At 43.3% G+C, this 17385-nt stretch overlaps 1 protein-coding gene across 7 annotated transcripts in view; it reads right to left on the bottom strand.

The window, feature by feature from the left end:
* Nucleotides 1-252: 252 nt before the first annotated feature.
* The window catches only part of PDZD2 (PDZ domain containing 2), a 144856-nt gene continuing 127723 nt past the window's right edge, over nucleotides 253-17385 (bottom strand). For 6 of the 7 annotated variants that reach the window (XM_075267792.1, XM_075267800.1, XM_075267817.1 and 3 more), the window contains exons 20-24: nucleotides 16803-16920; nucleotides 11270-11371; nucleotides 9413-9668; nucleotides 2259-2390; nucleotides 253-499 (exon numbers count right to left, since the gene is read on the bottom strand). In XM_075267792.1, the coding sequence (XP_075123893.1) occupies nucleotides 333-499; nucleotides 2259-2390; nucleotides 9413-9668; nucleotides 11270-11371; nucleotides 16803-16920 (775 nt within the window). In that variant the 3' untranslated portion in view covers nucleotides 253-332. The remainder of the gene's footprint in view (nucleotides 500-2258; nucleotides 2391-9412; nucleotides 9669-11269; nucleotides 11372-16802; nucleotides 16921-17385) is intronic. The other variant, XM_075267809.1, reaches the window with a different exon arrangement.

Raw genomic sequence — 17385 nt, 5'->3', positions numbered from 1 at the left:
CTGTTACGTGGCACAATTCATTGGCAAATTCAGCTCTGCTACATCTACAGGCTCACTCTGCAACCTAATGCTTGTGATACTTCAAACCAGTAGATTGTTACTGTAGAGGATGTTAAAATACAAGATATAAATAAAGTTATTCAAGTTTAAGCCCCAGACGCCCGGACTCTCAGCGTGTGGCTCCACCATAGGCAGTAGCGCAGTGGATGCTGCAGTCCGTCTGTAATATCCACAGTCTCAATATTCGTGACGGACTGATGTCCCAGGTCTTTACAGTGAAATCATTCCCATGGACACCTGTAGGGGGCGCTCTGTGTAGACCGGGGGTCTCCTCACACTGCAGTCCTGTGTTTTCGGATCAGTAGCTGTACCGGCCCCTCGGGGACAGCTTTGATGATATTCCAGGCGTCGTAGTGCATGAGGCCGATCAGAGCCTTCCCACCTATAGAAATGATCTCATCCCCGGCCTCTAGCCTTCCGGCCTGCTCAGCGGCGCCACCTGCAAGAAAAAAAGGAAGGAATGAAGTGAAGACGTTTTCATGAACGGAGATGCAGTGTAAAGTATGGCGGTGACGGCCTCGGTAAGAGTCTGTAGAGATAGAAGGAGTGAATAGACTGAACGCTTCATAGGGTGGCGGGACATGGGCCAATATATCCTATGTAGGGTACAAGGGAGGTGATGACATCATACAGAACAATAGCAGTGGTGTAGCCACATGTGACGTCACATATGGGGGGTGAAGTGACATCACTGCCTTGGTATTGTGACTGCTGATGATGTCATCAGGGGGCGCTGTATAGGCATTACACAGGATAGGTCTGTCTGACACATGAAGAGATTCGCTGGCGTCATCCAGGAGGGAATAGATTTCTCTAATAATCCCCCCAAACCAACAAGGATTTAACAAGAATCTTAAAGTATTAACACGAGAACCATGTGAGCGCTCATAAATCAGTGCAGACCCCCAAGGAGACAGGGGCAGCCATTGTGCAATACTGGGGGAGGGGGGATATGTAACAGTCAGCCCTGAGATAATGGATCCCTCGGCTGTACGAGACGCATAACACACGGCTGATCTGTATATGGTGACTGAGAGCTGTGTATACAGTCCATGTCCTGTGGGAGGCGCCAGGAGACTTGTAATCCCTAATAGTGAGGCCTTAAAGGGGATGTCATATTCTGCAATCTATCTTGGCCTAGCTATGCAGGAATATCATATAACACGGCTGCCATACAACGAAACGGGTCTCTGCTCTGCACTTTGTCTTGTGGAGGACGACCCCATGTCTATGTCCTTAAAGTGTTGTCTCGGTGCAGAAATCCCTTTAAGAGTAAGGCCAGAAATGTTTCCTAATGTAATGATAGTCGGGTGGGTTCTGCATAGGGGCCTTGAATAGGAGTAAAAACAAGCGAATGAAGCTAAGCAGATATAATCATCTTTATATGGATATGCAAGTCTGCAAGTGCACAGGGGGCGGGGCTTGATTTGCCAAATTTGATTACAGACGGTGGATGAAAACCTGAATCATAGTTAAAGGGGCAACACTGAGCACCAATTCCAATTGGGAGCGGCATTTGCTGTTGTGTTTAGGCAACTCTGGTAAATCAAGCTCCGCCTCCAGTGCACTTGCAGGCTCATTTGTATATCCAGAAAAAGCTGATTATCTCTGCAGTGCTTCATTGGTTTGTGGTCATACAGGTATTTCTATTCCTATTAAATCCCCCAACACGACCCAATTGTTGGTTTGGGAAGAATTTTTGGACCTAACAGAATCCCTTTAAGGCAGGAGTAGGAAACCTCGGCTCTCCAGATGTTGCAAAACTACAACTCCCAGCATGCATACTTGCTCTGCTGTTCTTGGAACTCCCATGGAAGTGAATGGAGGGAGTTGTAGTTTCACAACAGCTGCCCCTGCCTTAAAGGGATTCTGTCAGGTCCAAAAATTCTTCCCAAACCAAAAATTGTGTCATGTAGGGGGCCGGTGGGGGTCAGGTGCAGATGTGACCGGGCAGTTTTGGTCAGGTGCAGGTCTTTTCTGCCCCCATACATTGATGTCTATGATACCAATCTTCTATTACACCTAACTATTACCCTGCAGCATCTCTAAGCCCAGACAAGAATAGCTGCGGAGTTGTATATAGCGCTCAGGTAGGTCGGCATCCACCCAGGCGGCTCCCCTTTAACCCTCGCACTTTAATTTGTACATGTCAGAGTGTCCCATTAAGCTGTCAGGTAGGTGGCGGACACAACACTCACCTTTAAAGATCCTTTTGATGAACAGAGGCCTGTCGCCATATATAGACGCTTTTCCTCCGTCCAAGCTGAAGCCCAGCCCGGCCGAGGTCTTGTGAAGCTCCACACACACCGCATCCTGCAAATCGACCTCACCTGCAACAAAGAACAAGGTGTCATCAGTGTCTATTGTTGTGGAGGACATGTCTGTGCTGCGCCCCTGTAAATCTGCTTTATGGAGGGTGAGCCCAGGTTATGGTGCCTGTAATTACATGGCATATTTACTACTGCTCCACGTGAGGCCAGTGTGAAGAGAAAACATGAAAGGTGAAAAATGCAAATACACAGAAAATCCCTTCGTATCTGAGAATTCAGACCTGTCTGACTCCATTATAAGACCCATCTACCTGTTGACTCCAGTCTAATGCTGCTCATTAGCAATACAGAATAGAAGTCCTAGCAATGTACTGTTATATACTGTGTATATATATAATCTACATAAAACTTCTGATCCAGAACTACTGCCTGTAATATTCTTCAGAGCTGCACTCACTATTCTGCTGGTACAGTCACTGTGTACATACATTACATTACTTATCCTGTATTATACTCCAGAGCTGCGCTCACTATTCTGCTGGTGCAGTCACTGTGTACATACATTACATTACTTATCCTGTACTGATCCTGAGTTATATCCTGTATTATACCCCAGAGCTGTGCTCACTATTCTGCTGGTGCAGTCACTGTGTACATACATTACATTACTTTTCCTGTACTGATCCTGAGTTACATCCTGTATTATACTCCAGAGCTGTGCTCACTATTCTGCTGGTGCAGTCACTGTATACATACATTACATTACTTATCCTGTACTGATCCTGAGTTATATCCTGTATTATACTCCAGAGCTGCGCTCACTATTCTGCTGGTGCAGTCACTGTGTACATACATTACATTACTTATCCTGTACTGATCCTGAGTTACATCCTATATTATACTCCAGAGCTGCGCTCACTATTCTGCTGGTACAGTCACTGTATACATACATTACATTACTTATCCTGTACTGATCCTGAGTTATATCCTGTATTATACTCCAGAGCTGCGCTCACTATTCTGCTGGTACAGTCACTGTGTACATACATTACATTACTTATCCTGTATTATACTCCAGAGCTGTACTCACTATTCTGCTGGTACAGTCACTGTATCCATACATTACATTACTTATCCTGTATTATACTCCAGAGCTGCGCTCACTATTCTGCTGGTACAGTCACTGTGTACATACATTACATTACTTATCCTGTATTATACTCCAGAGCTATGCTCACTATTCTGCTGGTACAGTCACTGTGTACATACATTACATTACTTATCCTGTATTATACTCCAGAGCTATGCTCACTATTCTGCTGGTACAGTCACTGTGTACATACATTACATTACTTATCCTGTACTGATCCTGAGTTACATCCTGTATTATACTCCAGAGCTGCGCTCACTATTCTGCTGGTGCAGTCACTGTGTACATACATTACATTACTTATCCTGTACTGATCCTGAGTTACATCCTGTATTATACTCCAGAGCTGCACTCACTATTCTGCTGGTACAGTCACTGTGTACATACATTACATTACTTATCCTGTATTATACTCCAGAGCTGCGCTCACTATTCTGCTGGTGCAGTCACTGTATACATACATTACATTACTTATCCTGTACTGATCCTGAGTTACATCCTGTATTATACTCCAGAGCTGCACTCACTATTCTGCTGGTACAGTCACTGTGTACATACATTACATTACTTATCCTGTATTATACTCCAGAGCTGCGCTCACTATTCTGCTGGTACACTCACTGTGTACATACATTACATTACTTATCCTGTACTGATCCTGAGTTACATCCTGTATTATACTCCAGAGCTGCGCTCACTATTCTGCTGGTACACTCACTGTGTACATACATTACATTACTTATCCTGTACTGATCCTGAGTTACATCCTGTATTATACTCCAGAGCTGCACTCACTATTCTGCTGTGTACATTAGACCTGGGCAATGTGCGGCCCGCGGGCCACATCCGGCCCTCTGATTGCTTCTATCCGGCCCGCATAGCTAGTGCATGATGTCATGTGATGATGTCATCACAGCCTATAACCAGGATAGGCTATGACTCATTAGTGGGCGGAGCCACACGGAACTGTGTGCTTTCTGCAAGTTGCCGGCAATGGAGGCTGCTGGATGATAAAGAGAGAAGAGACAGCATGTGTGAGCAAGAGGGGGGAACTAGCGGCAGATGTAGGGGGGCAGTTAAACTGAATGCACATGGAGGGGGGACATTAAACTAAGGGGCAGATGGAGGAGGATATTAAACCATGGGAGGCAGCTGGAGAGGGACATGTCTGCCTCTAGTTGCCCCCAGTTTAACGTTCCCTCTAGTTTCTGCTAGTTTATACTGGGGCACCAGGAGAGGGACTGTATAATGTGGGACATTTGGAGGGAAACGTTATAATGTGGGGGGTATAATGTACGAGTGACTGTAGGAGGATTATACTTTGTGGGGCACATGGAAAAATGATTTGAGAATGGGCGGAGTTAGCAGAGAAGTGGGTGGAGCTAAAATTGCCACGACGCGCACGGCCCTCTAGAACCATTACAATTTCTCATGTGGCCCCATGGAAAAATTAATTGCCCATCCCTGGTGTACATACATTACATTATTTATACAGAGTTAGGGTCCCTTCACACGGCGTAAGCGCGCCGCTCATCTAGACATGTATACACATATCCGAGTGCAACGCTTCAAAACAGAGCCCATTGATTTCAATGGGAAGCGCGCGTATATCGGCATATACGCTTACGCCGTGTGAATTAAACGTTCTGTGTTATACTCCAGCAGAATAGTGATTGATGCTGTAAAGTAATAGACTATAATTCAGGATACGTAACATTACATTGGTCCCGGTGTGATACATTCTGTTACACTGTGTCGGCCACATAAGCAGTGGAGATGATGATAGAAGTGCCAGCTTTGCTCTTCCCAGAACCCTTTGGCTCAGCTGTAACCTTGTTAGAAATTCAGATTATGAAGAATGAATCCTGCACCCGATCACCCTGATAGACTATGGAGATTATTCATTATTCAGAGGGGCAAAAAAGGTTTATGGAAAATCAGTCATTTGTCTCTTTCGCGGCCACAGCGGCGGCAGCTCCTGGCTCGCTACGAGCTGCACTTCTATAACAACTCCCATCTGTGCTCTCAATGGAAACTGGAAGACACACGGAAGATTTACAGAGAATAACCCTATGTATTCTGGATCTGAGAGGGAACTGAGCGCTCAGTATCACTGCTGGCCTGGCTGAGAATATTACTATTACTATTTACTGGAATCTGGGTCCATGTGCAGTGGCAGACACAGAACAGAGGGGGCACCATAACAATCATCAAGTAGCCAACCACTATGGTGCCGGGTCAGTGGGGAGGAAGGTCACCCAGGGCTGGGCCCCCTCTCTCCAAGGACCACATAGCCTTCCCTTAGGTACGTATGGGATCTGACGTAAATAGGAACCGAGTAGTGAATTCCTACAGCACCTTCTCGTGTTCTTCTTGTGTTCTCTGCTATCACCTTGTCTGTCACATACAATTTATTATAATTATTAATAAATTATTAACCCTAACGTGGATACATTTATAATTTTGCATCATTTTTCTGGAGCATTGACATGTACAGGTCTCTCATTCAGCGCATTGAAAATTTCCAAGCTCTAAACCTACAGCTGAGCTTCCGCTCCTTTGTTTCAGACAATGTTTAGAATGATGGAAAGAAATAAAGAAGAAATCTACATTATTGTGTCTTCAGGCAGCAACAAGCAATGGAGGAAAAGGAAGGGAAGGAAGTACAGAAAGATAAAGGAGGAAAGAAAGGGAAGGAAGGGAATAAGAAGAAAGAAAAGAACTGAGGAAAGGAAGAAAGAAAAGAAAGACAAAGTACAAAAATAGAAGGGAAGAAAGGAAAGAACAGAGGAAGGGGAGGAAAGGAGAGGAAGGAAGAGATTAAGAAGAAAGGAGAAAAAAGGAAAAATAGGGAAGAAGGAAGGGAAGAAGAGGTAAAGGGGGTCAAAAAGAAATTAAATGGAATTGGAAGGAAAGGGAAATGGAAAGGGAGGAATGAAAGAAGAAGAAGCATGGAAGAAATGATGGAAAATGAAAGGTAGGGAGGATAGAGAAAATTAAAGGGGTTGTCCCATCACAAGGATCCTATCTATACAGCTAGTTTATGTGGATTTAAGACTTTTCCTACATACATTGCTTAAGCAAAACTGCTTTGTTTGGCTGTTATCTTAATTTATTCACTTCATTGTTTACACTGCATTTCCATAACCATGACCTGGGGATGATCTTATCTCTCCGCCCAGGACAAGTGATGTAGCTCACTGCTCTCTGAGTGCTCGGGAGCAGCTTATCTCCCTCTTCCAGTTATCAGTCTGCTAATTGAATTTTGCTGATAAGGGCTGAGACAGGGAGTCCGTTACCTCTGTATGTAACACAGACCTAAAACTGAGTTTATTGCAAGCTGACCCTTAGTCCTGTAACATGTAAGTTTGGGATTCTCATCGCCTATCAAATCCAGCTCTGCTACATCAGCTTCATATTGTCCATTTTTCAGTGATACTGTGGTGATTTATTTACAACCATCCCTCATTACTGACTGCAAACATGTACTGCTATGAAGAGAGATAGCAGAGCTGGCTTTGTCTGGGAGACAGCAAGTGAAACCCGCCCACCAATTTACTGAGAAAACCAGGAAGTGAACAGAGCAGACTACCTTGTAGTAGTCAGTGCTGTAATATTACTGTATTCAGGAATAGCTAGGATGACCACAAGCTCATTTCTAAAAGGGCTGTTCCCCTACTTTTCTTCTCCTGTACTCCGTACTGATATACGGGGAATTACTGTCCATGCAGTTGTGTGCTCCACACATCTACAAGCGAGCAGATATACCGCACAGGATGGGGGAATAATTTATTTAGTACAATTATAATGTGGGATTCTTGACTAGGCAGCGACCTCCTCCATAGACTCCGATAAACATTTCTGAGGTCTTACTAAAGACTTCAACCTGTGTAAACATTACAGGACAAGGGCCGGCACTACGGGAAACTTCAGGAGTGTTTGCAGAGCTCCAGACACCGGGGCGTGTTACATGATTGATTACTCTTTAATGTACAGTAGGAAAGGAAGTTGTCTGTACTTTCTACTATCCCAACCCTACACTTTCTCCAAAACTAACAAGAAATGGCACAGAGGGGCCAGCCACCCCCACCATAGCCTGTCAAGGGGGTTTATATGTGGTCTGCTCTGATGAACAAAGAAAGGGAGCGGACACACTGCTACATGCTGACAATGTTCAAGGACTAAGACTTCAAGAGTCCAAAAAACTCACTGTGAAATATTGTATTAGAGAATTAGTTATTGGGGTGAAGGGTGTCCCCACATTCAGGACCTTCATCTATTAGCTGCACTTGCTCTAGAGGCAGCACGGCTGGGAATAACATGGTTATCTCTGTCTGTACTGGATATAGGGTTCACTAGAGAAGAAGCTAGATGAGAGAAATGCAGCTTTTAAGAGAGTCCCCATATTCAGGACCCTAATTAATTTGCTCTAGAGGTAAGCAGGATCTTCAACGATTAGCCAAACAGGACTGTGTATAACATGTACTGCACTGTCTGTACTGGACATAGGTGCGCTAGAGAAGAAGCTGCATAAGGGAAGAGTCTCTCCACATTCAGGATCCTCATCTATTACCTACAATTGTTCTAGAGACAATATGACTGAGCATAACATGGACTGCTCTGTGTGTATTGTACATGGGATTCATCAGAGAAGAAGCTGGATAAGTGCAGCTTCTCGGGGTGTCCCCACATTCAGGATCTTCATCTATTAGCCACTGTGCTCTAAAGATAATATGACTCTGTATAACATGTACTTCCCTGTGTGTACTGGAGATAGGTGCACTAGAGAAGAAGCTAGATGAGAAAAATGCAGCTCTTAAGAGTGTCTCCACATTCAGGACCCCCATTTATTAGCTGCAGAGGTAACATGACTGTGTATAACATGTACTGCCCTATGTGTACTGGACATAGGTGCACTAGAGAAGAAGCTAGATGAGAGAAATGCAGCTTTTAAGAGTGTCTCCACATTCAGGACCCTCATTTATTAGCTGCATATTCTCCAGAGGTAACATGACTGTGTATAACATGTACTGCCCTGTGTGTAATAGACATGGGTGCACTAGAGAAGAAGCTGCATAAAAGAAGTGCAGCTCCTAAGAGTGTCCCCACATTCAGGATTCTCATCTATTAGCCACTTGTGCTCTAGAGATAACATGACTGGGCATAACATAGTCTGTACTGAACATGGGATGTAAAAGAGAAGAAGCTGGATATGGAAAATGCCATTTTGACAACTGTGCATTGTTAAAGAGGTTATCCAGGATTGGACAAGAGTTCAGAATTACACCACTCTAATCCGTGGGCTGTATCTGGTACTGCAGCTCTGCCCCATTCACCCCAAATCAGTACAGCCAGGCAAATAAGGTAGGTTGAATGAACATCTGCCTTCTCTGTCTGTCTCACCTGAAGTAACCTGCCACCATCTTTGTTAAGGGGATGATGCAGCAGTTAAGGGCAGTTGTATTATATTTTTTTTATCCTTAATATGCTAGGTAAGTACAAGCGGGCACAAAGTCCCCACAAAAAAAAACAGTAAATTGCTGTAAAATTGCATTGGAATTAGTTTTTTTTTTTATTAGTAATTTATTGTAATGTACCTCAGTTTAGCATCTGTGTAGTCTCTGCCTTACCAATACCCAAAAAATTGCGAAGACCTTTATGAAAAGGTACACCGCCTCTAACTTTATTTCGTGCAGTACTAGAACTAGAGACAATCCAATATATAAGAGAACGTCAATGCCTGATCCCTTCCGAAAACTAACTAAAGTCATGTCCAATCCCCTAAAACTGCAGACTGGGAAGGATGAGCCTGGCGATCTGTGAAGAGGAGCGCTCGGTGTGTAATGTGGATTTCATTAGAAGTCTCCCAGCCGTAATCTGAACCAAATGTGACTTGAAATGTTTTCCATGTGTCCCCGCGTTCACCTCCTACCTGCATCCGTTGCCATGAAGACGTCCCTTCCAGATGCGGGGTGTCTTCCTCCCGTCCCAGACGTGTCTGGTCTGCATGGCTTCTCTCTGTCGCTCTCTTTTCGGATCACAATGACGGCCTCTCTGTTCAGCTTGGCTCTGTGTAACGTGTTCAGGGCGTCCCCGTGAGCGGCGCCTTGTAGAGAGCAGCCATTGATGGACAGGATGCGGTCTCCTCGCTCAATGATGGTGGCGGCCTTAGAAAACACTCGGTGCACCTGAAGACAAGAGGATACGGAGGAAATAATTGTAAGTAGGTATATATGTATACAGTGGTGTTCGGGGGGGTCCCTGAGTCTAATGTATATACCAATTTCAGGTTAAACAGCTATGAATAAGAGACCCAGACGGTCTTGAAACGCGTCAGCTATGCTTCACTGACAGCGGTTTTTATTGCGTCTTTTTGTATTTTTTTGTTTTTTCTACCTTTTACATGGAGTTTTTGTATTGTCTTGGATAATGGAATAAAGTAAAAGTTTTATTAATGAAGAGGAGTGTCGCAGATCCATCTTTAACCTGAAATTGGTATATACATTATCCTGGTCTTGGAGTCCCAAAGGCAGCGGATCGTGCACCTCCCTAAGAAATTTGTGCAGGTGAGCTTTTTCATGACCAAAGTTTTTTGCATTTTGGACATCCCTGAGTCTAAGGATCACGTGAACATGTGCAGGTCATCTTATCACTGAACACCAAATGGACAGACCCTTGTAGAAAAAAAATCGCTCGACGGGACCAGTCGACCCTTCTGAAAATGGTGCAATGCCCCCCACCTAGACCACCAGGCAGTGCAAGTGGAAAATCCATCCATTTATGTAATGATGCCCCCCTGTGTTCTATAATGTGTGGTTACATAATGTGTCCTCCGATAACCCCGCCATATTATTTCTGCATATGTTGCATACTTTCACAGTTTCCAGTAATGATAAAACCACTTGTCGGAGCTTTGTGCAGAAACCTTTTTCCAAATGGTCGTATTTTTTTGCGCTTTAGTCACATTTGACTCGGTTCCCGGTGATCCTCAGCTGAGCCGGTGTCATCTATACCTTCTAGGAGAGTCGGCTCCATAGAGATGTGCACAATAGAGCTGCTGTAGGTGACCACCTCTACTTCAGTACAGCCATTTTGGGAAGTTATAAAAAACACCAGGGTGGGTCATAGAGAACCGGGGGTGGGCCACAAGATGAGGATGGGTCATAAAGTACTAGGTGTGAATCATAAAGCAACGGGGATTGGTGATAGAAAACCAAGGGTTTGTCAAATAGCACTGAGGGTGGATCAAAGGGAACCGGTGGGTCATAAAGCAGCAGAGGTGGGTCATAGAGGACTGGTGGGTCATGAAGCACCAGGGGTGGGTCATAATGCAGCAGGGGTGGGTCATAAAGCACTAGGGGTGGGTCATAGAGGATTGGGGGTGGGTCATAAAGTGCTGGTGGATCATAGAGCACAAAGGGGGGGTCATAAAGGAGCAGTGGTGAGTCATAAAGGAACAGAGGTGGGTCATAAAACAGCAGGAATGGGTCATAAAGCATCTGGGGTGGGTCATAATTCGGCAGGGGTGGGTCATAGAACATCAGGGGTGGGTCATAAAGCATTGGAGGTGGGTCATAAAGCATTGGAGGTGGGTCATAAAGCAGCAGTGCCAAGTCATAGAGAATTGGTGATGGCTCATAATGCAGCAGGGGCAAGTCAGAAAGCAAAAGGGGTGGGTCATAAAGCACTAGGGGTGGGTGACAGAACACCAGGACTGTGTTTGCTAACAAATGTTACTAAGAATGATAGGATCTTCTGATCAGCAACAAGATCCATTTGATCCACTTACCGAGACTGCCTTCTGCTCCAGATCAACTCCTCCAGCGATACTGAAGCCCAGACCGGCCCCTTCCTCCTTACTCAGGACCACAAAGTAGACCTCTTCTTTCTTCTGCAGGGAAAACCACAGTATGAGTATGTATATAATACACAATACAGATGGAGCAGAGCTGAATTTGTTATTTAAGGGAGCGCTACCCATAGTATACAGAACTGTCCAAGGATGTCTTGCCCACACAATTGCTTACAAAATTTTTAGCAGGTTATCTCTAGAACTAAAGATATGTTCGGAAAGAGGAAAAAAAAAAAAAAACAAGTAGTGATTTAGGGAGGAAGGGGGGGGGATTTTTTTTTTAGGACACCTTGTAAGTAATCCCATTGAACAATACAGTCAGATATTCCCAGACTTGAAAGAACTGATAACTGATATTGTGAACTAACGCATCTCCAGAAGGACCACTTATAGGTATCTCATCTTTAAAAGGGACTTTTCACCACCCCACAAACTCCATTTCTTTTCAGATTCCAATAGTTATCGCTCCACTGATTCCGGCACAGTTGAAATTTTTTCTCTAGCCCACACCATTCCTGAGTAATCAGTACTGTTAGTCTCAGCATCCAAATTCTAATTAGGTTCTCTTCTGCCAAGTGGGCGGTACATAGTCTGAGAACCGCCCACCTAATAGTAGAGAGCATAATGGATGCTAAAAATTACAGCACGAATTTCTTAGGAATGGTAGAGATTAGAGAAAAAATTCCAACTGTACCAGAATCAGTGGAGCGGGTCCTATAGGACGCACAAGGATTAACCCACCACTCATGACCCCCTTTAATCTTGAGAGTGCATCTTAAACCTTCAGCCTGCAATCTTCTCCTTACAAATGACCTCGACCTAGGCCTCTAAGTATACATATACACAGTATGGCCACGTTTGCCCTTTTGCCTCGGAGGTGCTGGTGCACCAAACCTTCCACAAAAACCACATAGACGTAAACGGCCCATAATGTCTAGATCGCTAAAGCCGCTTTCTTATAATACACCAACAGGCCAAATCAAACAAGCACCATATAAATCCTGTATCCTGGATGTCCAAATGATGACCTTGTAAAATTGAGATATCACATTTCGGTGAATTTTACCACAACGCTGGATATCCTCATACAGCATGACCACTAAAGTTACTATAAATGTTGAAATAACATACACCGTAAAATTACAAAAAAAAAAAAAAGATGATAATACCTGAAAAAAACTAGAATAAATAGATTAAGAAAGCAAAGACTAAAACTTTGGAAATCACTTTACATTCCAGTTGTTTACGCCACGAACAAGTGAACTGGTCTATGGAACGCAAAGCCATAATTATTCCAGGCCGTCCGTAAGGTTAATGACGACTTTGTTCTACGAGTCTCCTTACAGCCGCTAACCCACACCAAAAATACAAGGCCCCGCTGGTACGAATCCAGCCAACAGGAGATTGTATTTATTACCATCCGTAACCTGACTCCAACCAGCTAAAACGGGGCCGCGAACCACAAAGGAGTGAAATGATCATGTAGTGATAGAGGGAGATTTACTGGGCCGACAATGTATAATCTACCGGGTGTGGACTTGTCAACATGAAACATAAAAGAAACCAAAATGAGAAGGTATCAAAAGTAAATAAGAAGTGATCCCTAGTCATGGGTCAGGCCGAGGGTACGTTCCCACGGCGGTCCCACTCCACCTAGTTTTATACTAACATATCCCAAGATGTTTTTCATGAATCATGGTAAATACCACACTGTCAATATGATAACACCTTGAGAAAACAAGAATAGAAAAGGAGATTTCATCATCTTAGGCCCAGCTCAGACTCTTACACCATACAGTAGTCCCTGATCAAGTCTTTAAAGGGAACCTTTCCGGTCATTTTAGGACCCTCAACCACCACCAGCGATTGCATCCAGTGTCCCAAAACGGATGCTCAGAATAACCACCTAGGACCACAAAGGTGACACCCATCGTGACTATCCTCTGTGTGGCATCATCTACTGTTAGTAGTGAAAGCAATGATGGGACAGTGGTGTTATCTTCTATTGTAATCCTGTGATGTAAAAGAGGTGACTGCTGCAAAGAAAACTCCTACAGAATTGGTGTCAGTCTATTATTAGGCTTACTGGCCAGAGTGCTAATTGCACAATATAGGACTTTAAAATTCTCAAAAACAAAAATTTACAAAAAAAATTAGTTTAACATGAAAACTTGGCTTTGAAAAAAAAAAATTGGTAAGTTTCTGGCAATTCATTCCCTTTAAATAAAACTTTATAAAAGCATAAAACATACAGACAACCCCACAGCATGGGTCCAGCATAATATTAACACCTTGTTAAATCCATTAACTGTTTACATAAGTGCCCTGACACATGTTCCCAATATGTTATTACCAACCATCTATTATACAGACACTCACATTTTGAGATTTGTGGTCGCCCCCGACTAGGCAACGAGACATTAAACTACAAGTAAATAGTTTGGGAGACTAATCCCGGCCAGATCCTCCGCAGCACTCTCAGAATAGCCAGCTCTGTGAAAATCAAGTTCCAATATGGACCTCAAATATGTCCTTTCAGCCCATGCCAGACAAGTATCCAGCAGGTCCAAGCCATAAAACGTCTCACATCGCTCCACCAAGAATTCCTGTCCATCAGATGCTGGCTGCCCTGCTGGTGACTCCGCTCTAGACGTTCGGTGCCCTCTCCGAGACCAATCGCGCTGCCTACGGGACAGAATGTGCTGTAGGTGGACTTGGGAAGTTATAAGGAATTGTATCAGATGTCGGGAAGGAAAGGTAATAACATAAATGTGGAGCAATTACCACCAGCGGCACACAGGACATGCACTATGACATCTGTGTAATTCTGATAATGTTTTATGAAATGTAGAGATTTAGTAGCGGAGAGTCCCCTGACCTGGAATGACTCTTGCACAGCTGGGTGTCTGTTACAGTGTAGGAAACAGCTAAAGAGGACCTTTCACCACCCTCATCGCTTTACATCCATGAATAGGCGCCCTGCCACTGATTCTGGCACAGTTGGAATGTTTCCTTTAGCCCTCACCATTCCTGAGCAATCAGCGCTATTAGTTTTGGCTCTGTACTATCAAATGGGTGGTCTCATGCAGAAGCAGGCAATGGGGCCTGATGTTGAGATCAGCCTCTGATTGGACAGTGTGAGAGAGCTGAGAATCACACCCCTTTGCCTGCTCCTGCCTGACACCACCCACTTGACAGATGAGAACGTGAGAGGCACCAAAACTATCAGCACTGATTGCTCATGAACGGTGGTGGATAGAGAAGAAATTCTAACTGTTCCAGAATCAGTAGAGTCCCTCACTTGTGGTAAAATAAGATTAAGGTGGCCTACTACCCTATCTAAGCCTCCAGCACTAGAACAGAGTTGCTATTAATGCCTTTGCTCTCTGCTGACTCTGTCCCAATCTAAACAGCAAAGCTGACAAATGAACTGCAGGTAGGTAACAGGAAGTGACAGCAGGAAAGGGAACATAGATGAAGATTAAGATAAACTATGTAATTTATGGTCCCTTTAGACCACATCTTAAGGCTAATCGGCCTTCCTCACAATTCTCTGGGGTTCACTACAGCTCCTTCTCCTCCCTTCCCGGTTATCCAATTAATATCACTCTTAGATATAACAATGGCTGATGGTGGAGCAGGATCCTCGCCTAGGATGTCCTGTCTGGCAATCCAAAACCAAGGTAAAATGAAAGGGTCTAAGGTATTCGCTCCCTAACATGGCCGCGGTGCGACTCCGAGCAGCTCTTCTACAATTATTTACACGTTAACAAATTCCAGAACTGTGAAATCTTTTGGCAGCTTCTCCCAAGATCAACAGATTTCTAAAAATATTAGACAGGCCAAATAAATTGTGAAATACTTTACCACCCAGATATCTAAAAAAAAATGGTGTCTACACTGTACATATGGTATAAAAAGAAATAATACACACACACATGCATACATATACAAACACATCACACACTCTCATACAAACACAAATTTTTATATACACACATAAATATACACACACATACATACATATATACTCAAAACATAAGCATGTACACAGACATACATACACAAACATGCATGTATATATACTTATACATGCACACACATATAGGTAAATACATACACAAACATACATATACACTCATACACACACACATGCTTATACACGCACACATATATACATACATACACAAACATACATATACTCATACACACGCACACACATATAGATACATACACATACATATATACTCATACACACATACTTATACACGCACACACATATAGGTAAATTCATACACAAACATACATATACACTCATACACACACACATGCTTATACACGCACACATATATAGATACATACATACACAAACATACATATACTCATACACATACACGCACACACATATAGATACATACACAAACATACACACACACTTATACACGCACACACACACAAATAAATACATACACAAACACATATATACACACATATACATACACACACATACTTATACACACACACACACATGCACACACATATAGATACATACATACACAATCATACATATATACTCTCAAACACTCATGCTCTGCTATTTTATCTAATCTGAGGGGGAGAAAAACAATTAGGACATTTTCTGGGCCGCAAAACTAAAGCCGGTAAACTCAAGCTAAGTAAACAGCGGAGGCCCCAAACCACAAATATGCATAATAACATTACTATTAGTACAGCAGCCTTCATACTGCCTGGTAGGCCAGGATTCGGTTTCGGCGTCTGCTCCCCTCATGTTAGATTTCCAAAGACTTATTATCTTGGTTGTTTGGTTTATGAAACCATTTTCTAACACCATATTAGGAATCTCTGACTTCATAAATCAGGACCGACATCTAGTAGACAGAATGGAGAGCGCCTACAAAGAGCGTCTCTTGCTTTGGAGGACTCAACGTGTCCATACATTACAAGGACAGTGCAATACTTCACTTCTCCAGTGACGGCACTGTAGGGAAACGGAACACTTGCTGCTTGAGATAGTCCACAAATTATAACAGGATCACTTGGGGTCCACTAAATAACCTGGAGGTTATCACAATGCTCGTGTGTGAGAGTCCACATTGTGACAACGGAATTAACCAAGAACAAAAAATACAAGAAAAGTCCTTGCAGTTGGATTTTGTATTGAAGAGGTTGTCTTGGATTAGAAAACAAAAAGCTTTTTTTTGTTTTATTTTATTTTATTTTTTAAGAACAGCCATTCCTGTCTAAGACTTGTATCTAAACTCCATCTGCTTAATGCATTGTAATACCAAACACAACCTGTCAACCAAAGGGGCGCTATTTCTTGAACAAAACAAAAAAAAATCCTGGATTTCCCTAACAAGGCCTACATTTTCCACCCTGGGGTAGTCTGAACGTTCACAAATTTCAGATATTAAGGACAACATGAAACCAGTAAATCACTCTCGCTCACCTCGACTTGCACTTTGGCCTCCTGAATGAGCGCGATAATATCGGATTTGGATTGTACAGTGGTCAGAACAGCCTGTAGCTTTTGTTGGTCCCTGGTGGAGACGATGAGCTGATCCAAGCTAAACACAAACAGATCATTAGACGAGAGGACAACCTGGCACAGACACCGCACGAGATCTCCAAAATGATTTACCTGGATCCTGTCTGGGCAAGTAATATGGATTTGTGCTTTGGCGTTGTAGACAATCAGAAATGTCACGGGGTTATGTTCAATGTGATTGAAAACAGCCGCGTCAAACGTGAAATATTCAGATATGGCTGTGACATGGGCAAATATGATTTATTTTTTATTCTTATTGTATTTGGAGAAATAAAGGGCTTCAGGTGTATGTTACATAGAGGATGCCAATAAGGAGTTAAAGGGGTTATCCAGTTACTAATATTGAAGGCCTACCTTAGGATAGGTCATCAAGATCAGACTTGCAAGGATCCAACAATCGAGACCCCTGCAGATTTGCTATTTATGGACAGCGTGGCTCCCGGTATTGTGTCACGCTGCTCACTCACCAGACAATTTGTAGCAT

This window comes from Leptodactylus fuscus, chromosome 1 (genome assembly GCF_031893055.1).
Source record: "Leptodactylus fuscus isolate aLepFus1 chromosome 1, aLepFus1.hap2, whole genome shotgun sequence".
Classification (NCBI taxonomy): Eukaryota; Metazoa; Chordata; class Amphibia; order Anura; family Leptodactylidae; genus Leptodactylus; species Leptodactylus fuscus.
The sequence above is the reverse complement of the archived record's forward strand: the minus strand, read 5'-3'. Positions and strand labels throughout refer to the sequence as shown.